Source organism: Chironomus tepperi, unplaced genomic scaffold, assembly GCF_022539635.2.
Source record: "Chironomus tepperi strain 1889 unplaced genomic scaffold, CSIRO-AGI_Ctep_v1 contig_85, whole genome shotgun sequence".
NCBI classification, from domain to species: domain Eukaryota; kingdom Metazoa; phylum Arthropoda; class Insecta; order Diptera; family Chironomidae; genus Chironomus; species Chironomus tepperi.
In genome coordinates this window covers 1078947-1104310 of record NW_027226207.1, presented here as the reverse complement: position 1 = coordinate 1104310, position 25364 = coordinate 1078947, and the positions used below count along the sequence as shown (strand labels likewise).

Sequence of the window (25364 nt, the reverse complement as noted above, 5' to 3'; positions counted from 1 at the left end):
TTTGAAAACCCTTCAAATGTTTTATAGTCACATTTGTAATGCTTTGAAACATTGATTTGTAACGTTTTCAATAATTTTGAATTTTTAACGAACATTCACAATTCAAATTTCGAAAAGCATACAAATTACATAAGAAAACAATTGTACGGTTCTAAAAGCTCATTCGTGTAAACAAAAGTATATCCGCAGCAATTTACAATATAATTAAGTGAAATCAACGTGGATAATTCAAACTCATTATTTCAATTCTAATTAGAGAAAGTCTGAGACTCTTCAGAAATCAATTTAAGAGATGAACGTATAGAAGAAAAGTAGAAAACTTTTGCAATCTTCTAGACGAGTCATTTAGAGGTATTTTTTGAATGACCAAAAAAAAAAAGATAATACAAAAATAATGTAATTAAGGAAACCGCTCTAGAGAATTTTTTTCTCAAGAGTTCAACAAGACAGTGAATTATGAAGATGAAATAAGATATTGAATGATAGTAAAAGCCCGACTAATATAATATTTAGTTGTTTAAGAAGTACTCAATAATGAAGATGACAATAATTTACAAAAATGTGACAAAATTAAATATTGTCAACAATAATATATATTATATACAGATTGTAGACATCGTATATTATACATTGGATGAATTTTAAAGGACCTTTATTGATGTAAGTAATATAAATAATATAAATTGATAAATTAAGGGTTTATAGTCATTGGAATCAAATTTCTGGATCTTGATAACATTTTTTGGCATAGCTACATACTGGATCAGCATCATTTATGGATTATGATAGCATAATTGTAGAAAAATCCTTGCTTATTTTTAGAGGGACGCATATACAAAATTAGAGTCCAAAACTAGAAAATTCCAGCATATATACTCAGGATTCTAAGCATTTACTCACCTTATATAGTTCCAGCTGAAATTTACAAATACTATCCAAAGAAGTAGTTCCCTTTTGTTTGAATCTAGTGCTTTGAAACATCCAGTATGTACAAATATCCCAAAAAACCAGCAATTACTCAGCCTCTAGATCCAGAAATTATCAGTATGGCTAAAAATCCTAACAAACATGCTAGCTAAAAACAAAAATTACTGAACGGGGAAGTAATAATGAAACACATATCAATTAACATCCATGAGAGAAAAATAGAACTAGATTAAAAGACAAAAGATCCACGCTATATTGGCTTAAAAATATTTAATTTAAATAAAAAGCTTTCAAGAGTGACAAAGCAGAAGGGAATATGGAAATAAAAACTCAATGAAAATGCCTTTTAAATTAAAGAGTTTGATGGCACTTATTAAAGTAAAATGAGATGAACAGAATGTGTGTATGCATCGAAAGAATAATGTTGAGATCAGTATTAATTTAAGGATATAAAACTATATTGCTTGTTATCGTTATTAGAATGTTGTCGTAATGAAAAATTATCAAATTACTTCAAAAAAAAAAAACTGATTTAAACAGCTTTAATTTCCTGAAAAAGTTTCATGTCATTTGATCACGGTTGACTGAACATTATTGCTTATAAGTAAACCTTTTTAATGAATAAATAATTTGTCCCAAAAATTGTAAGGATTACACGACTTTTTTGGGTTTTATGAAATGTCATTTATGTCGTAAGGTTTATTGGATATCATAAATTTTTATTTCCATTTACACGAGAGTCATGTGAGTCACGAGATTTAAGAGTATTGCAAGAAATTCTACGCTTACTACGCTGTCATTTCTTATTCCCAAAAGTCATGCTTACTCTAAGGATTTGATGTTAAATTGTGAATGCATGTCATTCAATTTTAATTCTTTATTTAAAAGTCATTTATGTCGTACGCAGAGTGATTCCATCTCAAAGCATTATTGTGTATGCTCTGAGTGAATCTCAAAGTTAATTAAATGAACACACAGATCTAACAGAGGGAAAATTACCTTCTTTTCATTTATTGCTTCATTCCAAAAGGGTTTATTTTTAATCATACCTTTTTGAGTCATGGACATCGAGAGTTAATGACCCCAAAGAAATTTGAAGTAATTTTCTACCTTTTTGCACTAATTACAATCTTAATCCTTAAACTTTGTCTTGCGGATATTAATTGATAAGGGAATAGTAACTTATAAATAAAGTTGATAAAATGTTTCCATTCTTGTAATTTGAGATTTTACTTGTAACTTGATATCAGAGGTCGCTTTAGGCTTTTATTGAAAATTGGTGCTTCATTCAAAAGCCTTGTCAATTCTGAGAACTGCTCTGGTGGAATGTATTTAATAAAAATAATAATTCAGGCAAAACCATGGCATACTAGGATGTTAGGGGACGAAGGGGACTAACAACTATAAAAAAGGGGAACATCAACTAATTGTAGTTGCAAATATAATTTGAATATTAAACGACAGTTGACATTAGACTAAATTGATGCTTAAAAGATTTTGACAAGTAGAACATCCTAAATCTGCTCAAATTCCAAAAGTTTCATAAAGAATCAATCATATGGTCACCCTACCCACATTTTCTTGTCTATGTATTATGCATCAACAAACCTTCTAAATTTTATACACATAAAAAATTCTTCAATTTTATCTCGAATGAACTCTCAAAAGACTCAAAAGAAAATCTGTAAAATGAAAGCAAATCCAAATCATTCATGCGGTTTCAGTCAATCGATCTCAATGAACTTTTCAACCTCCCCCTTCTTCTATCATCGTCAAACTAAAAAAAATTTATAAAAAGAGCTAAAGATTGCATTTAAAGACAGTATTCTTATCATTTCTACATCCACAATCAGCTAGGTTAACACACAAATTTAGCTGAATGAACTTTACTAAAGAACAAATTCCACAAAAAAACATGACTTTTATTATTTTATCACCATGTTATGCAGTAATAAAAATAAACAAATAAAAAAGTATGTGAAAACAAATGAAGCAAAACGAAGTAAGTTTAAAGTGTATTCTGAGCAAACTGTAAATTGTAATCTGAAATATAAAAAAAATAAATAAATAATTAAAAAATAGCAAAAAAAAAAGAAGTTTAAACAGACAGAGATAAAAGTTGTTTTAAATACATTATGATTTATGTGATGGTTTAGTCATAAACTAAAGCATTTCAAGAATTTTTTATGGTTTTCTGGGCATACGGCAGCACATTTATCATATATGTGATTGCTATTGCTATCTAGATTTAGGTCGTAATTGTACCGGAAATTTTATCCTTCCTTCCTGCGTCCTTACTCATGTTAGTAATTAAGTAATATTGGATATTGTAGCATGAATTCCAGATTGTATTTCCCACAATAGTATTAACAATCATATCGATTATTAAAAATTGCACCAACAAAAATTGTGGTATCTCTTTTCATACTTGGCATATCTGTATGAAGGTTTTAATAATTAAATGCAAAATTTATTCTGGCGTCATTTGTCTGCTATCTCACGACATGAATTTATTTTGGAAGGAAATTTTTCGTTAAAGGACATTTCATGTGAGGTTGAGAGAATCGTGACGAGAAAGCAGCTTTAAAGTTGCTAAGAGAAAATTATTTTTTTGGGTGTTTTTGTAGCGCAATTTAGGACTGAATAATAATATTTGTATTAAGTCTGTTTACAGAGCATTTTTGGGGTCTAATTAGAGTAATCCGTATTAATTTTACTTTAAGCTTGTAAAAATCCTGTTTTCTGTTTATATAGGCACGTGGAATAACATTTTATTCATGTGTGCAGTTGACAGAATTTAGATTCAATCTTGATGTTTAAATTAGGGATCTAATTGACTTGAAATCCCTAATCTTCGTTGTTTTATCGTTTATAGAGAATCGTGCTTCTAACTAGAGTCAACTTTATCAAATTTATTAGATACCTGATTGATGATGCCATAAAATACTTTTCTTTAGAAATCGTACATCATTTCTCGAAATAGGTTGACCAACACTGCATCAAGTCATCCTATGATAACAGCATTACCTTCCTATCCCCATGCAAATTTTTCGTAAATTCTTACGAATTCTTTGATAATAAGCAACAGAAATCATACAAATGCACTTATTATATTCACAAACAACAGATAACAAAGTTTATCGCAGTAAACATTGACTTTTACCACCTAATAAATAAAAACAAATATGGCGGATTTTCACACTCCTGGATTATCTCACCTCAGAAAGTTTTTACCTGTTTAATGACCAAATAAATTTAATTAGTGGAAAGTTTAAGTAAAAACAGTATTAAAAACATGGCAAGAAGACAAATTGAAACAGTTTACAGTGTGAAAGTGATTAAAACCAGTAAAATTTGTGTATTTACATTCTCAGTAGAACAAATAACCACAAAAAAGAAAATAATTCCTTTATGATTAAATATTTTATAATTTCTAGAAGGACTCGACCTAAAACATTCCAATACATCCTTTATGGTAAAGTTTCCCATCATAAAATTTTAACTAACTGTAACGTATAAAGAGAGAATTTTGAATTCCGCATTAAAATCTAGTCCATATTTGTATGTATATGTGAGAGAGACGTCTACTACGTCAAAACAGTACCAGCACTTCGACTAGTTACAGAGCGATAAAAATTTCTAGGCTTCAATCTCTTCTCAATTTACTCAAATCTATTTAATTAAACCGAGTCAAAATAAAATTTTATTATTGCAAAAGTGTAGTTAAAAGTGTAAAGTTTTATATGTTTATCGAGTACATAAGTGTATTGCAGTCAAAACTAAGATCAGAACAATTAAAAATTTGGTTCCAACCACCACACCTCGAAATTTTTTTTCACTTCTTCTCCTTCGATTTCGCACAAGAGAAAAAAAATCAAAAAAAGAAAAATTCATGAAGATGTAATTAAATGTTATTATTATATCATACTCAAAAAAATCATAATATGGCTTAATTAATATTAATTGTTTCAACATTCATACGAAGCATGGTAGTGTTTATTAAAAACCAATTTGACAAGGTCAAATATGGGGTCAATGAAAAAGTTATCAAAAAATATAATTTTTGCTTCTCGTCGAAAAAGAAAAAAAAAATTTAAGGAATGAAAAATATTTTTTTGCTTCTTCATGTCGGGGAGAGTTTGTTTCTCAATTAATGGATCCATAAATTATTCAATTTATGATCAAAATATGTATAGAGATTTCAGTAAAGTGCCGTGTTTTGTTGGTGTTTGATGGAATTTTTCGCATTCCTCTATAATAATCATATGTAGTACGCGTATTTGTGATTTAATTTAAACAATTCTATTGTCTTTTTCCGTATTGATTCACAATTTGTAAGCAAATTATAGTTTCTGGATCTCCTCATTTTTTTGCTATTTCTATTATTGAAAATAGTCATTTTAATTCCATTAATCTCTCGAACTATGTAAAGATCTACTTTAGTAATCCTTGAAAAGTCACAAGTATCACGAGACTTTACATTTGACACATGACTTCTCTCACAGATTTCGCAGTAATTTAATAAACACATACAAATTTTTCAATTTATCTCACTTCTAGTTTAGTCAAACACATAGTGCGAATAATGGATCTCGTCATGAGTGATGAGTATCGTATGATTTTTAGTGTTAGACAATATTTTATGAGAATTCTATGCTTTTATGGATGAGTCTGTGAGAAGTCACGTATTTCATTTGAATTTTGGAAATCGCGAAATCGATTGAATTTAGGTTTGGATTTCCTTTCCGTTTTACACGGTTTCTAGTTTCGCTCATGGATACTGTTAAGTAGCTATTAGACCTTCATACATTGAGAGATCTGATAAATTGTGGAGTTGTGATATCAGGGCTGGTTCCATTGAAGGGTAACAACCAAATCAGTGTTTAACAATTCTAAATTATTAGACAACATAAATGCATTAAGTCATACACCACAAATCATGTTCTAGTCCAAAAAATAGACAAGTCTATACGACTCCTCATAATTCTGTCCCATTCCATAGAACATCAATATCCAATAAACCTTTCAAAGCAATTTATTAATTTCCAATTCAATAATCACAGGTGGAAGATTTCCCAAACCCCTTCAATAGATTTTTTTAAGCTCCATTTTCAATTGAAAAGGCAATAAGTTCCATAAGAGCTAGCAAAAATCACAGGATCATTGTACGAATATCTTCAATAGCCAATACGAATCATTCGAAGAATGTGAAAAAAAAAATATTTTTCATCTCTTGCAAGTCGGGGAGAGTTAGTTTCTCAATTAATGAGTTAATAAATTATTCAATTTATGAATAAAAATATATAAAATATGATTTAAAAAAGAGTGCCGTGCTTTTTTTTTTGCTGCTGTGAGTGCGAGAATATACATATATGTGAATTGAGATTTAAACTAGAGACAAACTCCGCATATCAATTTATTTATTTACTTATCCATATACAGAGCTATATTAAATTTAAAAGTGCACTAGTGACAATAAAAAATGTTATAATTTATGAATATATTTCTTCTCTCTTCTCGATCATTATTAGGGTTGTTGCAAGTTGAAAGTGAATACATTAAAATAAAAAAAAAATTATCAAGCGGAAGAGAATCGCAAGGCATTTACGAGATCAAAGATTAAAAGAAGACACAAAAAAAAATAGAAAAAAAAATCAATTTTCGAGCAGTAAAATTGCAACAAATTCAAAACCACGGGAACCATTTACGGTTCAATTATTTATAGGAATAGAGGCATTTGTTTGGTTGAAGGAGTGATAAAAATAAAAGGCCGCCAACCTGGAACTGATGGAGTTAGAGAATATTGTGGCCAATACGGTCTACCTCAAAGCCAGAGAAGGTAATAAAATGTTTTTATCATGTCTCTACTGTAACTTTCTAGTGCTTTTAAAGAGCACACAAGAAAACAAAGTTGTTCCTTTTTCTTATTTTCATTTCTATCGTCTTCGTCGTTCTCATTCTTAAGATGAAAACTTTTTCATATCCTCCTCACAATTTCTCATTCCTCCCTTTTGCTCCTTTTCTTAATGCTGTTAAGCTATTCTCTGTTTGTTTTGGCAGGGTTGTAACAGATATAATTGCTAGAATATCTTGTTATGTTCGTAAAATGTTCATGTCCTTGTGATTACATCATGAATTGCAAAAGTTGGCTAGGTTTAACGATTTATGTGTTTACTGGAGCAGACATTTAGATTTGAATGGATAATGTCTTGAGTTTGCGTGTATTTACTCAATGAGTGGACACTCAAGATTCCATTGAAAGTATGAAGAAAGCATCGATGAGTAACCAAAAATTTATATAATATCAAACTCACGAATATTCAAAGAATTTCTCATTTTAATTTCGAAAGCGTCCACATCTTGTGAATGAGCCGTTGCTTAGAGATGCGGAAGCATTCGACCCTATAAATTGTATATACTGAGAATTGAGACTTTTCTTGACAATCTGAATGAGAATCATTACTGTGGCATGAATTGAAAAGTAAACAAGTTATGGATGCTTATAATGAAGTATGGATTCTCATTAGACAAAGATGCTGGATGAGACTTTAATTTCACTGTCCCTAAGATAATTTGCTTACTTTTTACTGCTATTTGATATCTTTTGGACGCATAATTGGTTATGTTTGCTATTCAGTAGGTGCTCATTAATATTTCATCCCATTAAATACCGAAATTCCTCGTTGGTCCAACTGATTACTGTCTGAAAAATGTTCAATACCTATACAAACATTTAGTCAAGCAATACCTAATGGTAAATTGAGTCGTATTATATACAACTGCCCCATGATTAATTACTACATTGCAATAGCTTTATATTTAACTATTCACTTAATCCTATTGGGACAAATAATTCACTGTAGCAGTAAATCCGTGAATAATTTGTTTTTTTGGAGGTTTAATGTTTTTTATTGCGTAAGGCACATGCTTGTTATTGACAATAACGCTCCCAGCAAGTATTTGATTGCAAGAAAGATGTTGTTAAAAGCGGATATTGAATTTAAAAGAAAACGACCCTTGAGGATGTTTTTCTCATCGTCCTTAAATTGCTTGAATTCGAAGTCACACAACTTGTTTAAGTCTATGGGTCATGAACATTCCATACACGTCGTACAGCCAACTCTGACTTTCTACCTCTCGTCGTCAATTAAATTCCATTCCTCTCATAAATTTTCTCATCTTGAGCTACACATCTATCCATCCACATCTTACAGAATGTTTGATGATTCTACGATAATGACTGTGATGACGCTCATGATAACGATGAGATTTGATGCTTGTGTCTAAAAATATATTAAAAACTGTTATCGTATTAAGCAGAAGATATGGGGGATAAAAAGATAATAATTGAGACAATTATCTCCTTTTGTGAATTCATCTCACATTTTTTCTGTGCTGCTGCTTTATTTCCTTTATATGGGTATGCTTGTGCTTAATATATTTCCGTTTTACACAATTGCTTTTTTTTTTGTCATTTTTCAGACAGTTTGTGTGAGGGGATAATTGTAGATTCATAAGGATATTTTCGAGAACTTTTAGGTTTACATGTGAAATGATAATTTTTTTTAGGTCTGACTGTATATCCTTATACTCGTTCGTTATCAAATTTCTTTCTCTTTCCCATTCCCCTTTAACATTTTTCTGTATCAAATTCGAAGAAAAGGGATTGATATTTTGTGAAAATGTCTGTTGCAATTACGTTTGGGGATTTAAGATGCTGTCATTTCCAAATTGCTATGACTTTAAATGATACTAATTTGATTGAATTTATTTGACCATTTTTTTTATACTTATTTAAATGAATTTGCATGTTGTGTATTATCAAATTAAATTATTCCATTATCATTATTAAAATGCTGCAGGTAGATTCTGTTTCCATTGGCAACTCCTTTGTGAAAGAATGCATAATGTCCAATTACTGATATTGCTTCTAAGTAAATTTTCATTTGTATCGTGGGTTTTGTTGAAAAATGAAAAAATGAAAACAAAAGGACCAAATTGATCATATAAAGCTACAGTAAAAAGTCTACATTAAAGCACCTGCTTTAAAATATGATTATGCATAAATTGATTAAACTCTATCCAATATCAGCATCGTATGATGTAATAGGCTATCTTTGAATTAAATTATGGTAGAATGCATTAGCTAGTCTGTGAATACATTGGTGTTTACGTGAATAATTGAAATAAGCGCCCACACTGTAAGGATGTCATCCTTTCGTTGTCTACAATGTCGATATATTCGTATATACATAAATCTTGAAATCAGATTAGAGACTAGATATCGGAAATTGGCAAGTGGTAGTCAGTGATATAGTTAGTTTTAGAAGACATTTAAGGGATGTCATCGATGAAAATTGATATGTTAGGACAGCAAAATGAGGAACTTGCATGGCGCAGGGATACATGATGTTCGAACTTGCACTGGTCGATGCTGGTTTATGCTATCACTTAGACGATACTTAGGGTCAATAATGAATCCCAATTTGTTCATGTTTGGGACAATTCTCTTATCGAATTGCTTAAAAAAGTTACGTCGTTCTGGATGTTTTAATACTTTTAAAAACTGAATCCTTAAGTTATCTAACTCTTATAAAATCAGATTCAATATCAAATCTCGTTGATTACATCCTACTAAATTCAAAAAGTACTTAAAATTCCAAAGGATATTGTGCCGTTCGTTTGAAACATGAGGAAGTGGAAATCACGCATTTGTGATTACTTCAGTTCAAGGTTAAATGTTTTTTTCTCGCTGTAGATTAAATTTTCGAGCATCCTATTCTCTGAGTGGGAGGCAAGACTCTACTAACTGAGTTATCTACTTTGTAGTAGACTTAGAAACTCATTTTTATGACTGTTCGGAAATATCTTGGGAATTAATAGATGAAACTTTATATCCTTCTTATGAGAAAGTTTTACATATTTTGAGCATCAAGAAGAATTGAGTCATTCCAACAATTCATGTAAAATGAGTTTTTCCAATGAATTTCTATCATTTTCTATGGAACTTGTGCTACATAGATTTTTCTGAATCCTTAAAAAATTGAACAATCAGCAATGATTTATGCAGCATAATCACAATCTTTTAAAAATCTTTTTCATCCAATATGAATAATCCCTGACTGAAAAGTACACATTTAAGGCACTTGAGAGAAAAATGTTTCACAATTCGATGCTTCATGTAACATCATTTACCTAGAAGTGCTATTTGCTGTACACGTTTTTGAGGCGAAAGCTAAAAACTTTTTTTTTCGTAGAGAGGATTTCATTGTGTAGGTTTTAAGGGTTGATTATCCACAAAGTATTGCGCTGAATGGTTAGATAATCGAAGTGTTATAGCATGTCATTCTGTTGTTTGCCTAGGTCGTTGTACTTTTTTTTGTGTGTGGATTTTTCGATAGAAATCAAAGGTTGAAGATAAATCCAATTAAATATCCCGAGGTTCACAACATTAAAATAGATTAAAATCTAGTGTTAATCAGGTATTGATGTACATGCATAAATGTGCTGATCGGTGTTGTTTGCAGCTTAATGGAAATTCGATATGAGATCGGCATTGAAACCTTAGAATTAAAGAATTTTGTTGTTAATCACTAATTAATGTAAGGTCTTTAATATTGGAACCAAACTACATGTTTGGTATTTGCTGCTTCTTTTGGATTTACTTCGTTGCCGGTTAAGCTTTGTTTCCCAAGATTGACTCTAAGGTTGATTCCCAGCGGAGATTACTACTAAATTATGCTCGCGTTATCCTACGCTTGTCCTCTGCGTTGACTCAATCCCTTTCATTTCCCAACAGTACACATATTATTCACAGAACCAAAAATCATTACGAAAGATAAATTGCAGCACTTTCAAGAATATTTTGTGCTCCCACAAGAGAATGAAATTACCAAGAAGACAATCTACTACTTCACTCCTATTCTTTTATTTATTCATCATAAAATTACCATAAAAATTAATGTCAAATATTCTATCCATTTATCTCATTAAAGGTGGCTCTGACAGTAACAAAGGAAAGAGTAAAAAGTGGCGAAAAATACTACAATTTCCACACATATCTCAATGTATAGATCTCAAAAATAAAATAGGTAAATAGTAATGTACAAATATATTTATGCATATAGACATTAAAATTCCTTTATTTGTTTATAAGTATATCATCACAGCAGGAAAATAGTATTTTCATTTTGTAAATATAGCATATATATTTACACTCTCTTTCATTTGAATTAATTCATTAGTATCATTACCCAAGTAATTTTGTAATAAACGCACATTTTTTGTGTGTAAACGAATTTTTTTAAAAACACTGAGTATTTTTATGGCTCTTCCTAGTATTTCATTATACAGGCTAGTTGGATTGAAGTTGAGTTTTGGTATTCAGTTGCTATTTTTTTTGATAATTTTATAGACTGCTATATTAGGTAAATTTGCTTAATTCAGTCCTCGACTTGAATTCATCATGGAATTAATCACTATTCGGTTTATCACTCATACATCCGGCCTCAGACCGTCATGACTCAGACTTGGTTTCAGATTCAGCCTCATGTCAGAGTGACACCAGCCTTGCGCCTGATTTTATATCAGTTAAACGACTTTTGCTGTTCGGAATTGAACTTAAAGCTCTTGATTAATCCTGCCCTTAATGCTATTGACCCACGCTAAATAAATTATGAATTAATTAAGAATTTATATCAACATTTCCACGAAAAATTCTTCATGCTCAGTTAATTTTATCATTTCAATGCCAAATAGGCACAATCTTTCCAAATTCCTCACAATTTATTCTCCAAAAAATATTGAGTCATCGCTTTTTTAAACATGGCATTTAACAAATTGCTTTAATGCTGAGATATATTGGATACAAGTCTGTTGAAAAAGCAGATCTCTAAATGCTGAGTTTGAAAAATCACTCATGTAAGCTGCTGAACTTACGTCAGTATTAATATTGCTGAATGTCTGCATTTTTGAGATTCACTTAAGATTCCATACAATCTTTAACGTTTTAGGATGTATGGGGTCGTACAAAAGACATGTCAGTGAAAGTGAAATTACCTATTTCAAAGAAGGCAATTACTGATGTATAGAAATGAATTCAAAGAGCTTCTCACAGTTTCGCAAATTCTTAATTCTACAAAGATTTTGTAAGTCTTGAGTTAACGACCCTTATACACATACAGAACCATTCCTAATGAATTCTGAAATTAAGATAAATTACTCTTACATAAAGATAAATTGCTATGGATTTAAAATTATTGAGGACGACGAAGGTAGGGAAGATTGTACGAATTGATTCTCAGTAAGTCTGTCTGCTGTCTTAATCTGCATGACGCTTTGTCAAAGCAACTGTTACTAGCTAATTCCTAAAATTACCCACAAAAATAATGAACGTGAAGACAGTGACTCAATTTGTGGTTGATGCTTGACAACATTTTGATTTGGATTTGCTGTATTTCTTAATCTTGGTAGGAGCGTGTAAAAAATACCAAGAAAATATTGGAATTAAATTTAAAGTGGGGTGTTTGGAATGAATTTCGAAGATAGCGTTAAGGTGATGGTGTGTCCGCGAAGATGGTTGCCATGACTGACCATGCCATAAAAATAAACATCAGAGTGCCCTTTCGGCAATGACACCTCACAAATTTGTAATTCTGAAGCATAGTATATGTTTTGCTGGAATTAAGTTGCAACATGCTTGCTGGATCTTCAAATTTCATAATTAATTTAAATTCATGCATCTGACAAGTATTTTAATACTTTCCTAATAAACTCAATAACATCAATTTATTCAATTTGATAAAATAACTTGACTGGATGTGAATTGAATACAAAATTTTTGGAACTGTATTGAATAAAAATTCGTATTCGCGAGATCGATAAACCGAATTGTTAGTTTACATTTCAAAATTATCTGTACCTGATGTGCTTATATAATAAAGCCACAACATACAAAACATTGAACTAAACGACTAATTAGCGTTGACATTTGTACGTAATGTAATGCAACAAATTTTAGATACCATGCAATCAGCACCAGCAAAAAAAAATTTGGTTTTTAAAATTTGCCGACATTTCGACTAGCCTGGATGATTAAAGAGCAATTAAAAAAGCATTTTAAAATAACTTATTGCTTACTTCTTATTTCTTTTCTTTCACCATGTAGATGTAAGTTATGATTATGTCGTAGATCAACAGCCTATAGGCAATGTACTATTTCGACAATTTTGTGAAAATAAAAGGCCAGAATTTTACAAATATGTAGCATTCTTAGAAAGTGTATCAAGGTAAATTGCTATTCATTAATGCTTCTATTGAAATACAGTATACAATAATGTATTCGCAATCATTTGTCATTGACTTGCTTAAAATATTCTCTTCCATTTATTTATTTTTCTTGCTTTTTCTCCATTACACTTGTAATTCCATTCAATTCAACAATGTGACAACAACAAATGCCTTGACAGATATGAGATAGAATCAGATGATCATCGAAGAATAAATGCCTGTGAAATAGGACGACGATATTTGGGTGTTGAGAATGTAATAAAAGCGATAGATCAGGAGAATGAGAAAACAGAGTCCAACAATATCAATCAAAATAATGTATCATCGCCAAAAAATAATTCACAAATAACTGAGAAAGTTGATGGTCAATCAATGCACGATACTGATCTTGTAACTGACATAATAAATAAGGAACTCATCGCAGATGTTGAGCAGAAAATTCACAGTGAGTATAATCCACTTGAGATACCCGTGCACTTAGTGGTTCCAAAATTATTTGAGGCTTGCTTCTCAATCTCAAGTATTCGTCGACCTTGTTCCTCAAACTTGATGGAATTTTGTATGTGAAAAGAAATATTGCTGTAATCATGAAAACCATTTTACGGATCTCATTACACATCCACGTGTTATGTTCACTTAATTCCTCTTTTGTGTCAGTAAAATTACACATTTTCCATTATTAACATGATTAGTTGTCATACTATACGCTTGAATATGCTATAATAATCATGTCAACATGACTATTATTATCCTTTTTTATTCTGTATGGTGAAATTTTTATGGATGATATTTAGAATTTCCTGAGAAAATTTTTATGGATTTAGAAGAAAATACGGAAAGCTGTTTGCCATTGTTAGTTTTCTTAGGAAAATTGTATGTTATTATAAGGAGATTACTTCATGTCTACCATTAGTCCGAGTGGCATGTGGAAGTAAATATTTTCTTTTATCGTACTATTAGAGCCAGTGTGTCTCTAAGATATCCCAAGTGAGGGAATCTAGGTATAATTAGTTTCAGCCCCGAGTGGACATCAGACCGTTGGAACTAGTCAGTAACTAGACATTAACTTGTTATAATGTATCCAAATTGTTAATGGTAAACTGCTGCACAATTCGCACATCATCAATTAAGTTGTGCTGCTCGGGTAGATGTCCACTTAGATGAGTCAGGATAATATGATACCTAAATCAAAAGTATTTTGAGTGACATTAAATACATCAAGTATTTTTATAATGTCCCAGATCACAAGTGAACTGACCTCATCCATAATAGCTGATTAAAATCCGTAAAAAAAATTCAGAACAGGCATTGTAACTCACCGAAAAAAAACCCTCTCAATTAACTTAATTAGCCGTCCTGTGTACATTACATAATTTTTATGACTTTATGCAATAGCCGCGCGTTGATGAAACAACCTGTATTCAGAATCAGAATGAATTTTTATGTGATTATTATGCTTTAAATCAATGTTCGCATGTTTAACACGATTACATTCTATCACGATAGACGTATACATTCATTCTACACACATTTTTATCATCAACTAAAGCAGTGGTTGTCAACCTATTATTTTTCGCGGCACACCTTAGTGATAAGCCTCTCCCGAAATCGCACACGGAATAGGGTTAATGACATTTTCTGGAATTTATGACGGCACACAGGTTGTTCACCACTGGACTAAAGAATGATACACGAAAAAATCGCGTATTTCGTGTTTTATCGCAATATTTCCTTTTATATAACACGACTTTTTGATAGCTTAAAAAATCAATTCGGAAATCTCGGTAAAATGTGGATTTCCGAGGAAGTAGCTTTAACGAAAACAAAAACATCTCAAATTTTGAGACTCCTCGACTGGAACATCAATGTGCATGTGATTAATTAAGAATGTATATATATCTCCAACTCATTTTAATATACTTTTTATATCCATTAATTTTTTCTCTCTCTTTCTCTTTCCCTCTATCATGTTTATTTATAGATGCTTCTAAAGAGCTCTATGAACTGTGCTTCAACGCAGTTAAAACGTATTTGGCTGGAGAGCCATTTAGAGAATTTGAGACTTCAATGTATTTCCATAGGTAAGGTGCAGCGAAATAAATAAGTAATGATATCTATAAAAGTAACTTGCTTACTGTCAATTATGCAATGCCATCGAAAAATGTCCCCATGAGAATATGAGTATGACTTTTAATATATACACACATAAAATGTGTACATAAAAAAATACATATTAAGCTATGGTTCATAATGTTGATGAAAATGTAGACAAATATTCAATAGCCTTATTAAACAATATAATGTATATATGCTTCAATTTTATCTTTGTGTGCTTCATTTTTATCATCATGTATTCAAAACAATATTCTCCATGGAATCTGATTAGCTATAAGCTAAGACGAGATGTAAATACTTATTGGATTTTTGGTTGGCTAGAGATTTGAAATGTTGATGAATTTGAGAGATTCAGTGCTGATTTAAGAAATGTTTATGGTTGTCGTCAAGCGAGAAGTTATGGTAGGATTTAAGGGATCTATTCCTTTCCCTTGACGGGAAATTGTTCAACTTGCTAGGAAAGATTGATATATGTAGCTGCTGCCATGCAATATTAGAAAATAAGGGTTGGAGAACCTGACTCCTGGAAAGGGATGATTGCTATATTGATCATAAAAGTTGGTCGACTCGGATTTTGCATGATAGGGTCGATTCGAGTCGATTCTGCTCCATACCAAACTCAAGTCGACTTCGATCACTGTCATTAAAAAAACTTCAGACATGTTCCCCTACCCGTTCCTACATAACTAAATTAAAAACTGGATAAATTTGAAAATTTCTCACTTTAAATTCTAAAATTAGAATTTTAAATGACATTATTAAGCTCTTTAAACATTAAAGAACTTATAAAGCATGTCAATAAAGCGACAGTCTATGTTCATTATCAGTTTAGAGCGGGAAAAACTTTCCCTCCGTAAATAACAGATTAATAGTTGGTAAGAGCACTTAATATGAATCTCATAATATAATTGAATAAAAAAACTTTCTCGTTTTCTAATGCACAACCACTCTATTGAAACTTCCACTTTTCATTGAAAACTTTCTTAAGTCATCAGATGTTTCTAGTCACCCAAAGAATAAACATCACACATTTGTTTAGCAAAAGAAAACTTACAGCATGATGGAAAATGGATTTTTTTTTTTTGCTTATTCTCATTTCATTCTTATGTTTATTTCAGATATCTTCAATGGAAATGGCTTGAGGCTCAGCCAGTTACCTATAAAACTTTTCGGATGTATCGAGTCTTAGGAAAGGGAGGCTTTGGTGAAGTTTGTGCATGTCAAGTATGTCATCTTATTTCTTATGTCATTTCAATTACTTTAATTTGATGATTTTGATCCCTTTTACATCCCATCCGTCTTCTTTTTTGTTTTGATCCAATTTACTTATTTCCTTCTGATTGTCATTGACTATATTCTCATCATTTTTATGTGTTTCAATTCTCATTTTCATATTTTTCACAATTTTATTATGTCTTATTTTTATGTTAATGTTACTTCATTCTATCACATCATGGTTTTTGTGTTCTATTCCGTAGGTAAGGGCAACTGGTAAAATGTATGCATGTAAGAAGCTCGAGAAGAAGCGAATAAAAAAGCGAAAGGGTGAATCTATGGTGCTTATTGAGAAACAAATATTGCAAAAGATCAACTCAAGATTTGTCGTAAATTTAGCGTACGCTTATGAGACTAAAGATGCTTTATGTCTTGTTCTCACAATCATGAACGGTATGTGCTAAGTTATAGAAAGAAACTGAACGAGATTTTTCATGAATTTTTAATATAATCATCACATAAATCATACATACACGTATATAAAGACACATTTATGTAAATTACTATGTTATTATCATTGTGATGATGTATTTCTAACGTGTAGCTTTTTAGCTATTCGTGGTTTTGTTAGCATATTGTCTGTTTGTTTGGTAAACAAGACTGAATTATTGATTTACAATTTTCAAGCTTGACTGGATTTTTGTTGTATTATTAGCTCATTGACATGTGAAGCTTTGTTCTGGAAATCTTCATTATAGATTCTATGCTTATCATTTTCATTCTTATGAGCTCATTTCTGACGTAGATTATTATTTTTAAATGCTATAACTATTTTGATTTTCTATTAAATCCAGTCGTAAAACTACAGGCAAGACTTTCGTTTTGCTTCATTAAATTCTCTTCATTTATGTCACGATTATTTTCGGAACTGAGGCATGACAGATTTCTCAAGGGATCATTTATAAATGACTTCTATCTATGGGATATCCTCAACCTCCCTTCGTCATAACCAAATTGCCTCATATCCAATAAACATCAAGCAATGTGCAAGCAATTTACATAAATGCGCTACATTCATAAAAATATTCTCGACCATATCCACTTATGTATGTCTTCCCTCATGCATAACAATGACACAAAAATTCTTTTATCTCATTTTTAGGTGGAGATTTAAAATTTCACATTTATAACATGGGTGGAGATCCGGGATTTGAGTTACCTAGAGCACGTTTCTATGCTGCTGAAGTTGTATGTGGTTTAGAGAATTTACATCAACAAGGAATAGTCTATAGAGATTGTAAGCCAGAAAATTTATTGCTCGACGACCATGGACATGTACGGATATCGGATCTCGGTCTTGCTGTTGAGATTCCAGAAGGTGAAATGGTTCGTGGACGTGTTGGAACTGTCGGATATATGGCGCCGGAAGTTATCGATAATGAAAAATATTCATTTTCACCAGATTGGTTTAGTTTTGGATGTCTAATTTATGAGATGATTGAAGGACAAGCGCCGTTTAGAGCTAGAAAAGAGAAAGTGAAACGGGAGGAAGTCGATAGGAGGGTTAAGGAGGATGCTGAGAAATATTCGTCTAAATATAATGAAGATGCCAAATCATTGTGTCAACAATTACTCATTAAGTCACCGAAAAATAGATTAGGATGTAAAAATGGACGACATGGCGCGCGAGAAGTCAAACTTCATCCATTTTTCAATACGATTAATTGGAAACGTCTCGAAGCCGGCTTGGTTGAACCACCTTTCATTCCAGACGTAAGTTATCATCATTTATATTTTTCACACTTCAATCTAAAATAAGAAAAAAAAAATCAAAATAAACTTTTCATCTGACGAACATACCGAAAAGTAGCAAGTCCATATTTACTAATGCTACACAGTTTGTCGTGACTGAAAATGAAACGACTCGGAAAAATATGTACACATAAATGTGTAAAGTTTCACGCAATTTTAATGATTATTGAATATCGTTTGCTGGTGTTTATTTGGTCATAAGCAGCCACATCGCTTATTGCCTGCTAATTGACGTATGAGCTTGATTATTGAATTAATGAATTTTAATGATTTTCGGTACGTGGTTTTTGAAGTGCTCAAGGGGTTTGGTTTTGATTTCACCCGGTGTCACTCACATGATTGTTGAAATATCTTCAAGGCATGCCTGAACTACTTAATCGACGTCAATTGAGTTAGGGAATCATGCACCTATTTCTATGTTTTTTGATCTAATAGATTCTAATGCATATATTTCCTAAAAAATCAACAAGTGCCAAAAATTCGCTTAAAAGCCTCTCATGTCTAGCAAGTCACACCTACTTGCTCCTCTTCACCTTTGACGTGTGTAAATTAATAGATTATTTCAATTTTCATTTTCATTTAATTTTTTTACATCTCATTTTTCACTCTCCATAGCCTCATGCTGTTTACGCAAAAGATGTATTAGATATTGAACAATTTTCAACAGTAAAAGGTGTTAATTTGGATGCTACAGACGAGAACTTTTATTCTAAATTTAATACCGGATCTGTGTCGATACCGTGGCAGAATGAAATGATTGAGACGGAATGTGTGAGAGAATTGAATGTCTTTGGACCGGATGATACACCAACACCAGACTTAGTATTAGATGCGCCAATAATTGAGGAGAAACCAGGATGTTTTCCATTTAGAAGAAAGGTATGTGACATAATTGACATATTAATTAACTATTCTCACCTTCTTATTTCCTGTTCTTTACTTCTTTTTTATTTTTGTAGAAAAAACAACTTCCCAGAACAAAACCAATTCCAATACCCGAAAATCTATTGACATCTAGTCAAACAGTAACAATAACTGCAACAAATGAAAGCTGATAGATTGAACAAATTTAATGAAAAAAGAATGAAAACATGAATAATGTTTTTTATAATTTATTATTTTATATGAGATGATAAAAAAAAATATGAAAAAAACCAACTCGGCAAGTAACTAGATCTAAATATTTTTACTTTCTAGACTAAATGAAGATAAAAAAAAGTATAACATTAATATTAAATATAATAAATTATTTGAAAATGAAAAATGAATGAAGAATAATGTGGAGGAAGCATGAAGCAAAAAGAATTATAGTTAATGAGTCTTCAAGCTTAGCAGTAGCGTAAACATGATATGTAACTACAATGAATGAAAGGAACCTAATTTACTGCAGTGCATTTTATTTATGAGTAATGCGGTTTAATATTCACTTTTTGGTGTATACCAACAATTAGGAGCTGATTAATGGCTTTCAAGCAATTTTGGCTTCTTAATTCTTGCCTAGTTTATGTTAGTATTAGCTTAAATAGACTCAATTCATGCTGATTAAAATAAATGCCAACAAAACTTAAAGCAGTCATCCAAATCTTAAAGTACAAGTAGCCAACAAATCAATATTTCATATTCATCTGTCCACATCAAGCCAGAAACCAAATCAATATCCAAAATGAATCTCAATCCAACCCCTTATATAGTAAATCAGTCGACATGATTATGAAATGAGCAAGACGATTATGCATTCCTAGGTCAGTGTGAGACAGTCGACATCATCTTAGTAGGTGGTTGTAAGGCAACAATCTAATTTATTCTTGTGGCTTAAAGCTTCAATAAATTTCAGAAATTTGTTCAATACTACTTAGCACTGCTGGAAGCTTGACGGCCTGAAAATATTCAAATAATTTTTTATAGGAAGCTAATTATGGTATGACATAAAAATTCACTTCTTTAAGGCATAAAAACAATGGATAGGAAGTCACGAAGACATTTTTATATTCATTTATAGAAAGCCGCAACGTAAAGACTTGAAAGGCATAAGATATACCTAACTGTATAAGGTAATATCAAGTCAAATCCAAAGTACTGTTCGATTACAATGCGCATAAGTCTGTCTGCATCCCAAAAAAGACGACTTTTTAAACTAGTTCATTCTATAGAAACGTAAAGTAAATTGTAGATGATGAAAAGAAGAGTAGCTGAATGAAAGCCATAATAAGCAAAAGCCCCCCTGAAACATAAAATTCTCACACTTGCATTAAAGTGAAAAAAAAGTAAATTTGTTTTTAAATATGAATAAGTACATAAATTATTATTATTTTATATTTTTGTAATTTAATGCTATATGACTCGAAAAAAATATGTGTTTTTGTCAAAGAAATGAAAATATAAATGAAAAAAAAAAAAATTATAAAAATGAGTTAAGGAGAGTATTACTATTAATAATCAAATAAATAAGCAAATTTTAAACATGATGAGTATAGAGAAAGGAATAAAAAATGTATGCATGAATTTGATTCAAAGGCACTCAAGATAATAATGATATGAAGAAGATAGTCGCTTATATGGAGAAATGGAAATTTACATTAAGCGTAAAAAAAGAAGGAATGAATTTAATTATCATGTCATGAATAGAGCTTGAAAATATTCATATGGGGTAGGAGATAGAATATGAAAAAGTTTGTTATCAGTCTTATTGAATTAATTTAATCAAACAATTTTCCAGTATGATTTTTCATAAGAAACTTAAAGAGACGTATAAAGGTCTCTTAGGCAACAACAGCAGCAGCTTCATTAAAATTCAAGTATATACTCCTTTAGCATTGTGTATGAGCATGCGATGATAAAAAATGAGGAATTTGAACAAATTTCTTTAGAATTCCGCAGGAATGTGAGCTTTAAGGATGTTTAAACTGCTGTTAGCATTGCTGGGATTCATCGTCAGATGCTGTTGACTATACACTCAATGATACAATGCTTCTGAATCGGATTGAACCTTTGTATTGTCAGCAAAGCAATGGTGCTCAAACTGATTCAGGTGATCCAGCATTTGTGATCCATGACCTTCCAAAGATGCCACCTTAAACTGGCCATATTGCTGGATTTCGTTTGCCAATTTTCAATATCGAATGCAATACTGTCTCTGTCTAAATGATGACTAAAGACAAGGTACGGACTCTATTGTTGATCTACCACCCTTTGGGTCAAGTCGACTTAATATGATAATTGACTCAATTTTAAGATCAAGCCCTGCAATAAAGCTACTCAAACTTCTCAATTCCACAATCCACAATCCACAATCCTACTCGCTGCTTAAAATGACATTTCACTGCGAAACCACAAGTCTTCTTACTAAACAGAGCCCATCGAAAGAGAAACTCAAACCACATCTTCAATTATTACATTCAATCAATTCCAATTTACTTGATTAAGAGCCTTTCAATTTGGTAATTAGACAGTCTTTTATGACATCTACATCTTCATCATTTTATAACTCAAAGTCCATTGACTTTATGAATTAAAACAATAGAAATAATAACAAGCATGAACATCAAAATAAATCATAAGCAGCAACAATGTCAGCATCATATTACATTAGAAAGTAATCAGCACAAAAGGAAATACTCAGGTTAATTTAAGACCATAGTTTTTTTTTTATTCAATCCTAAAGCAGCAAGCTGAAGAGAAAGTTTTCCATCTTAATTGAATACACAATTTTGTGGAAGGCTGCTCATTTAAATTTACATAAATTACGTAAAGCTCTTGAATACACACAAAAAAGCCTTTTTCCTGAAACTAAGTCTCATCGATCAATACGTGTCGTAGGAAAAAGTTTTACATCTAATTGGAAAGATTTAAACTTTATATAATTTACATGAAATTATAATGAGAGATCTCGTAGCAATATTCTATTTTTAATGCCGATGGATGTTCCTTTCTACTGTGGTTTTTGTTGTAAATATCGTTATGAAGAAAATGTTCATCAAGCATTAATACCAATCATGTCAAAGTGTTGTATTTTAATTATTAATTATGGAAATGGAAGGCTGCATGAGAAGCACAAAATGTAGCTACACAATTGTTATGAATTAGGATCTGCTGTAATTTCTCATCATTTTAGGATATCCATGTTTTTAGAACTTTCAATGAAATGATTTATACTTGTCCGTAATGAGAAATAATAAGAAGCAGGAAAAGGTTGAATAATGAAATTTTGACAGACATGAAATATGAAGGAAAAAGGGAAAGCTATCAAAAATTTAGAAGCTACCCTGGATCTTATCCCGAAATATTTTCAAGCTCTAATTATAGCATGATGACGCTGACGGCATTATGAAATACATAATTGTTTCTGATATTTTACGAGCATTGTGGATGGATGACATCATGCAAATTGATGCGTAATTGAAATGTAACGAGGTCGATTGGCACGAAAAATAATTTTTTTTTCGCGTAAAAAGTCACGATTGAAAAATTACATGACATACATTATTGCAAATGTGACATTAATCTTGTAATTTTTTGTGGCAAGGACATACTCATGGGGTCACAGTTTTTATTTCAATTTAATGATTTTTAAGTAGCATTGAGACAATTTCAAGTTTCTGAAATCTGTACAGCATTGATGCTGGGCACAAATTTCAAGCCATTTTGATGGCATCTGTGCATTCTTAAGTCAGCTATTGCCATTTATACTCGGAATCATATTAATCATGATGCATAAACCGCAAATAAGGAATCATGATTCATCTCCAGATATGCCACAAATATCAACAGAATGACCTCAAATTCAGGCACATACGATGAAAAATTCCATTTAGTGAACAATCTGTTGTACAACTTATGTCACATAAATGTCAAACTGCATAATTCCTGTGTGATACAAAAGATGTCACATGTGATGCAACATACGTTATGTGCTGCCAACATTAAAACACAATCATTGCATGGCGCTTAACATCTGTTTCACAGGAAAAAAACATTCATACCTCAAATCTTGGCTACATTTAAAATATGCAAATTGACCCAAAAATACCATTTGTTGGAGAGATAAAATTTGCATGAATTCATCCACGCGTACTGCTTCATTACTTCTCAATGAAATTTATTGTTTTCGAAACCAAATTTTTTTAATTTTTAAGTTACACAAAAAAAGAAAACCTTAGCTCTAATTGCTTTGCATTTACTATGCTTACATATATATTTACCCACATAAATCGTAAAAATTGGAAGTGGATATGAAGAAAATTTTCTAAGGCCAAATTTTTTCTCTGTGTAAAAATAAAACAAGAAATCAAAAAAGATTGATAAATCTCATAAATGAAGAATTTCTTTTACATACTCTTTTTATATCCAAACAGAAACACACACTGGTGTGTGATTTCCAAGTCAGACACAGCTAACAAATTGATGGTTCTAAAGTGAGTAGGATTTACCTACGGAAAATTACTTTTATGAAGAAGAAAATGAGAGAAAAATGTGTGTAGAACAGCTTGATATTTGAGCAGTGAATATTTTTTTTTTTGAAGGAAATAACTAGAAGAGTCTTTGAGACACGAAAATTACGACTTATTAATATCGATTGTCTTTAAGCGATTTCTTTCTTTCTCGCATATTTCATGTGGAATCTTGGAAAGTTTTAAGGCACTCTTGACAGAACTGATAATTACAAGCTTTATTGTTTTGAGGTTGTGTACAGAAGAAGATGAAGTTAGTGACTACTGTAATGCAAGGGAGTAGATTTTTGCTGTTTGTCCTAAAGTTGCAACTTGATAGGATTTTTTGGGGCAGTTTCATTAAGATTCCTGACTTTTTTTGGAGATCAAGTACAGCATCAATTCAAGACATCAAATGATTTTCAAAAAAAGAGGATCTGACCTAATCACTCAGCAATTTTTAGTTGATTTGTCGCCAAATTAGCTCGACAAAGACACACTTTTTTGATACTTCTGGAACTTGCCATAACTAGTCAATTTCATAATTCAGCATATGATCGCCTCAAGACAACCTATTCTACTCTTTGTAGTATCTGAATTAGTTCAGATCAAAAGAAAATTTCATCACTTATGAACAACCAAAACCCATCCCATTTAGCAATCAAGACGATGTGTAATCGACTGCGAAAAAATGTCACTCGTCAGTCAATTTACTGTCATTTGAATGTCAATTTATATTGACACATTTATTGAGTCAGAGTCAATTTGATTTGATTGCTTACTAGTCTTCTAGACGTGCAGTCAAAGAAGCAGTGACAATTCAAGTCAAAATCTTGAAGGAAGCATTTGGAATGCTTTTTTATGGCTTTCCTGGTGAAGACTAAAGTATTGTTGGGAGTTATTGGTTGAGTCTGATGATTTCATGGATTGTTGACTATGCAACCTCAACCTAGATGCCATATTTAGGGAAACCAAGCTCTTGAAAGCATGTCCATTGCCTGTTAGGCTCAAATTCTAGTATTTCCTTCAAAAAACCACAAAAAGCTCGTGTCAAAAAGTTCTTCCATCTCTTCCCTTTCAATATACACAAATAAGCATTAACCATAGATCTTCCACATTTAACGTGGGAGCTTTTTATAATCGAAACTTACTAAACAAACCCAAAAGGCGCTAAAACACATAAAAAGTAAAATTATCATAATTTTTATACGCTTTCTAGTCATTTCTTTTATTATATTTGATATGCGATGACAATTCATTCGCGACATAAAAAAATCATGTAATAATGTTATGGACACATACATTCTTCTTGTCATACTTTGTTACTACACTCGCTTCACTTGTCATTGAAGAACAAAAAAGGGAAGATGATGAAAATGGAATCAACTATTGAATGTCATGTTTCTGCTATTTTTTATTTGTTTTGATAGAATAATCACATTCCAAAAGTTCCGCAAATGAAGAATAATAGTAATAATAAGAATAAGAAGTAATGATAAAATCAAGAAATAATGTGCGATAACAAGTAAAAAAACTACCAATTTTATACCGCAACAATTTTTTTATACAAGGAAAAAATTT

At 31.2% G+C, this 25364-nt stretch overlaps 1 protein-coding gene across 2 annotated transcripts; it reads left to right on the top strand.

Moving 5' to 3' along the window:
• Nucleotides 1-54: 54 nt before the first annotated feature.
• On the top strand, nucleotides 55-25364 carry Gprk2 (G protein-coupled receptor kinase 2). Of its 2 annotated transcripts, none has more exons than XM_070634646.1 (11): nucleotides 55-660; nucleotides 6459-6766; nucleotides 10923-11018; nucleotides 13094-13214; nucleotides 13395-13660; nucleotides 15197-15296; nucleotides 16449-16554; nucleotides 16809-16998; nucleotides 17708-18318; nucleotides 18973-19236; nucleotides 19317-25364. In XM_070634646.1, the coding sequence occupies exons 2-11, from the start codon at nucleotides 6715-6717 to the stop codon at nucleotides 19410-19412; spliced, it is 1902 nt and encodes a 633-aa protein (XP_070490747.1). In that variant the 5' UTR covers nucleotides 55-660; nucleotides 6459-6714; the 3' UTR covers nucleotides 19413-25364. The 2 variants fall into 2 exon arrangements, with proteins under 2 accessions (XP_070490747.1, XP_070490746.1); XM_070634645.1 differs by lacking the exon at nucleotides 55-660 and adding an exon at nucleotides 4538-4827.

What these genes read in the sequence shown, in the direction of transcription:
- Gprk2 (XM_070634646.1), top strand. Translation starts at nt 6,715, where the DNA reads ATGGAGTTAGAGAATATTGTGGCCAATACGGTCTACCTCAAAGCCAGA. An exon ending in CTACCTCAAAGCCAGAGAAG is followed by an intron (nt 6,767 to 10,922) that starts GTAATAAAATGT and finishes ATCTCATTAAAG; the next exon opens with GTGGCTCTGACAGTAACAAA. An exon ending in TGTTCTCACAATCATGAACG is followed by an intron (nt 16,999 to 17,707) that starts GTATGTGCTAAG and finishes TCTCATTTTTAG; the next exon opens with GTGGAGATTTAAAATTTCAC.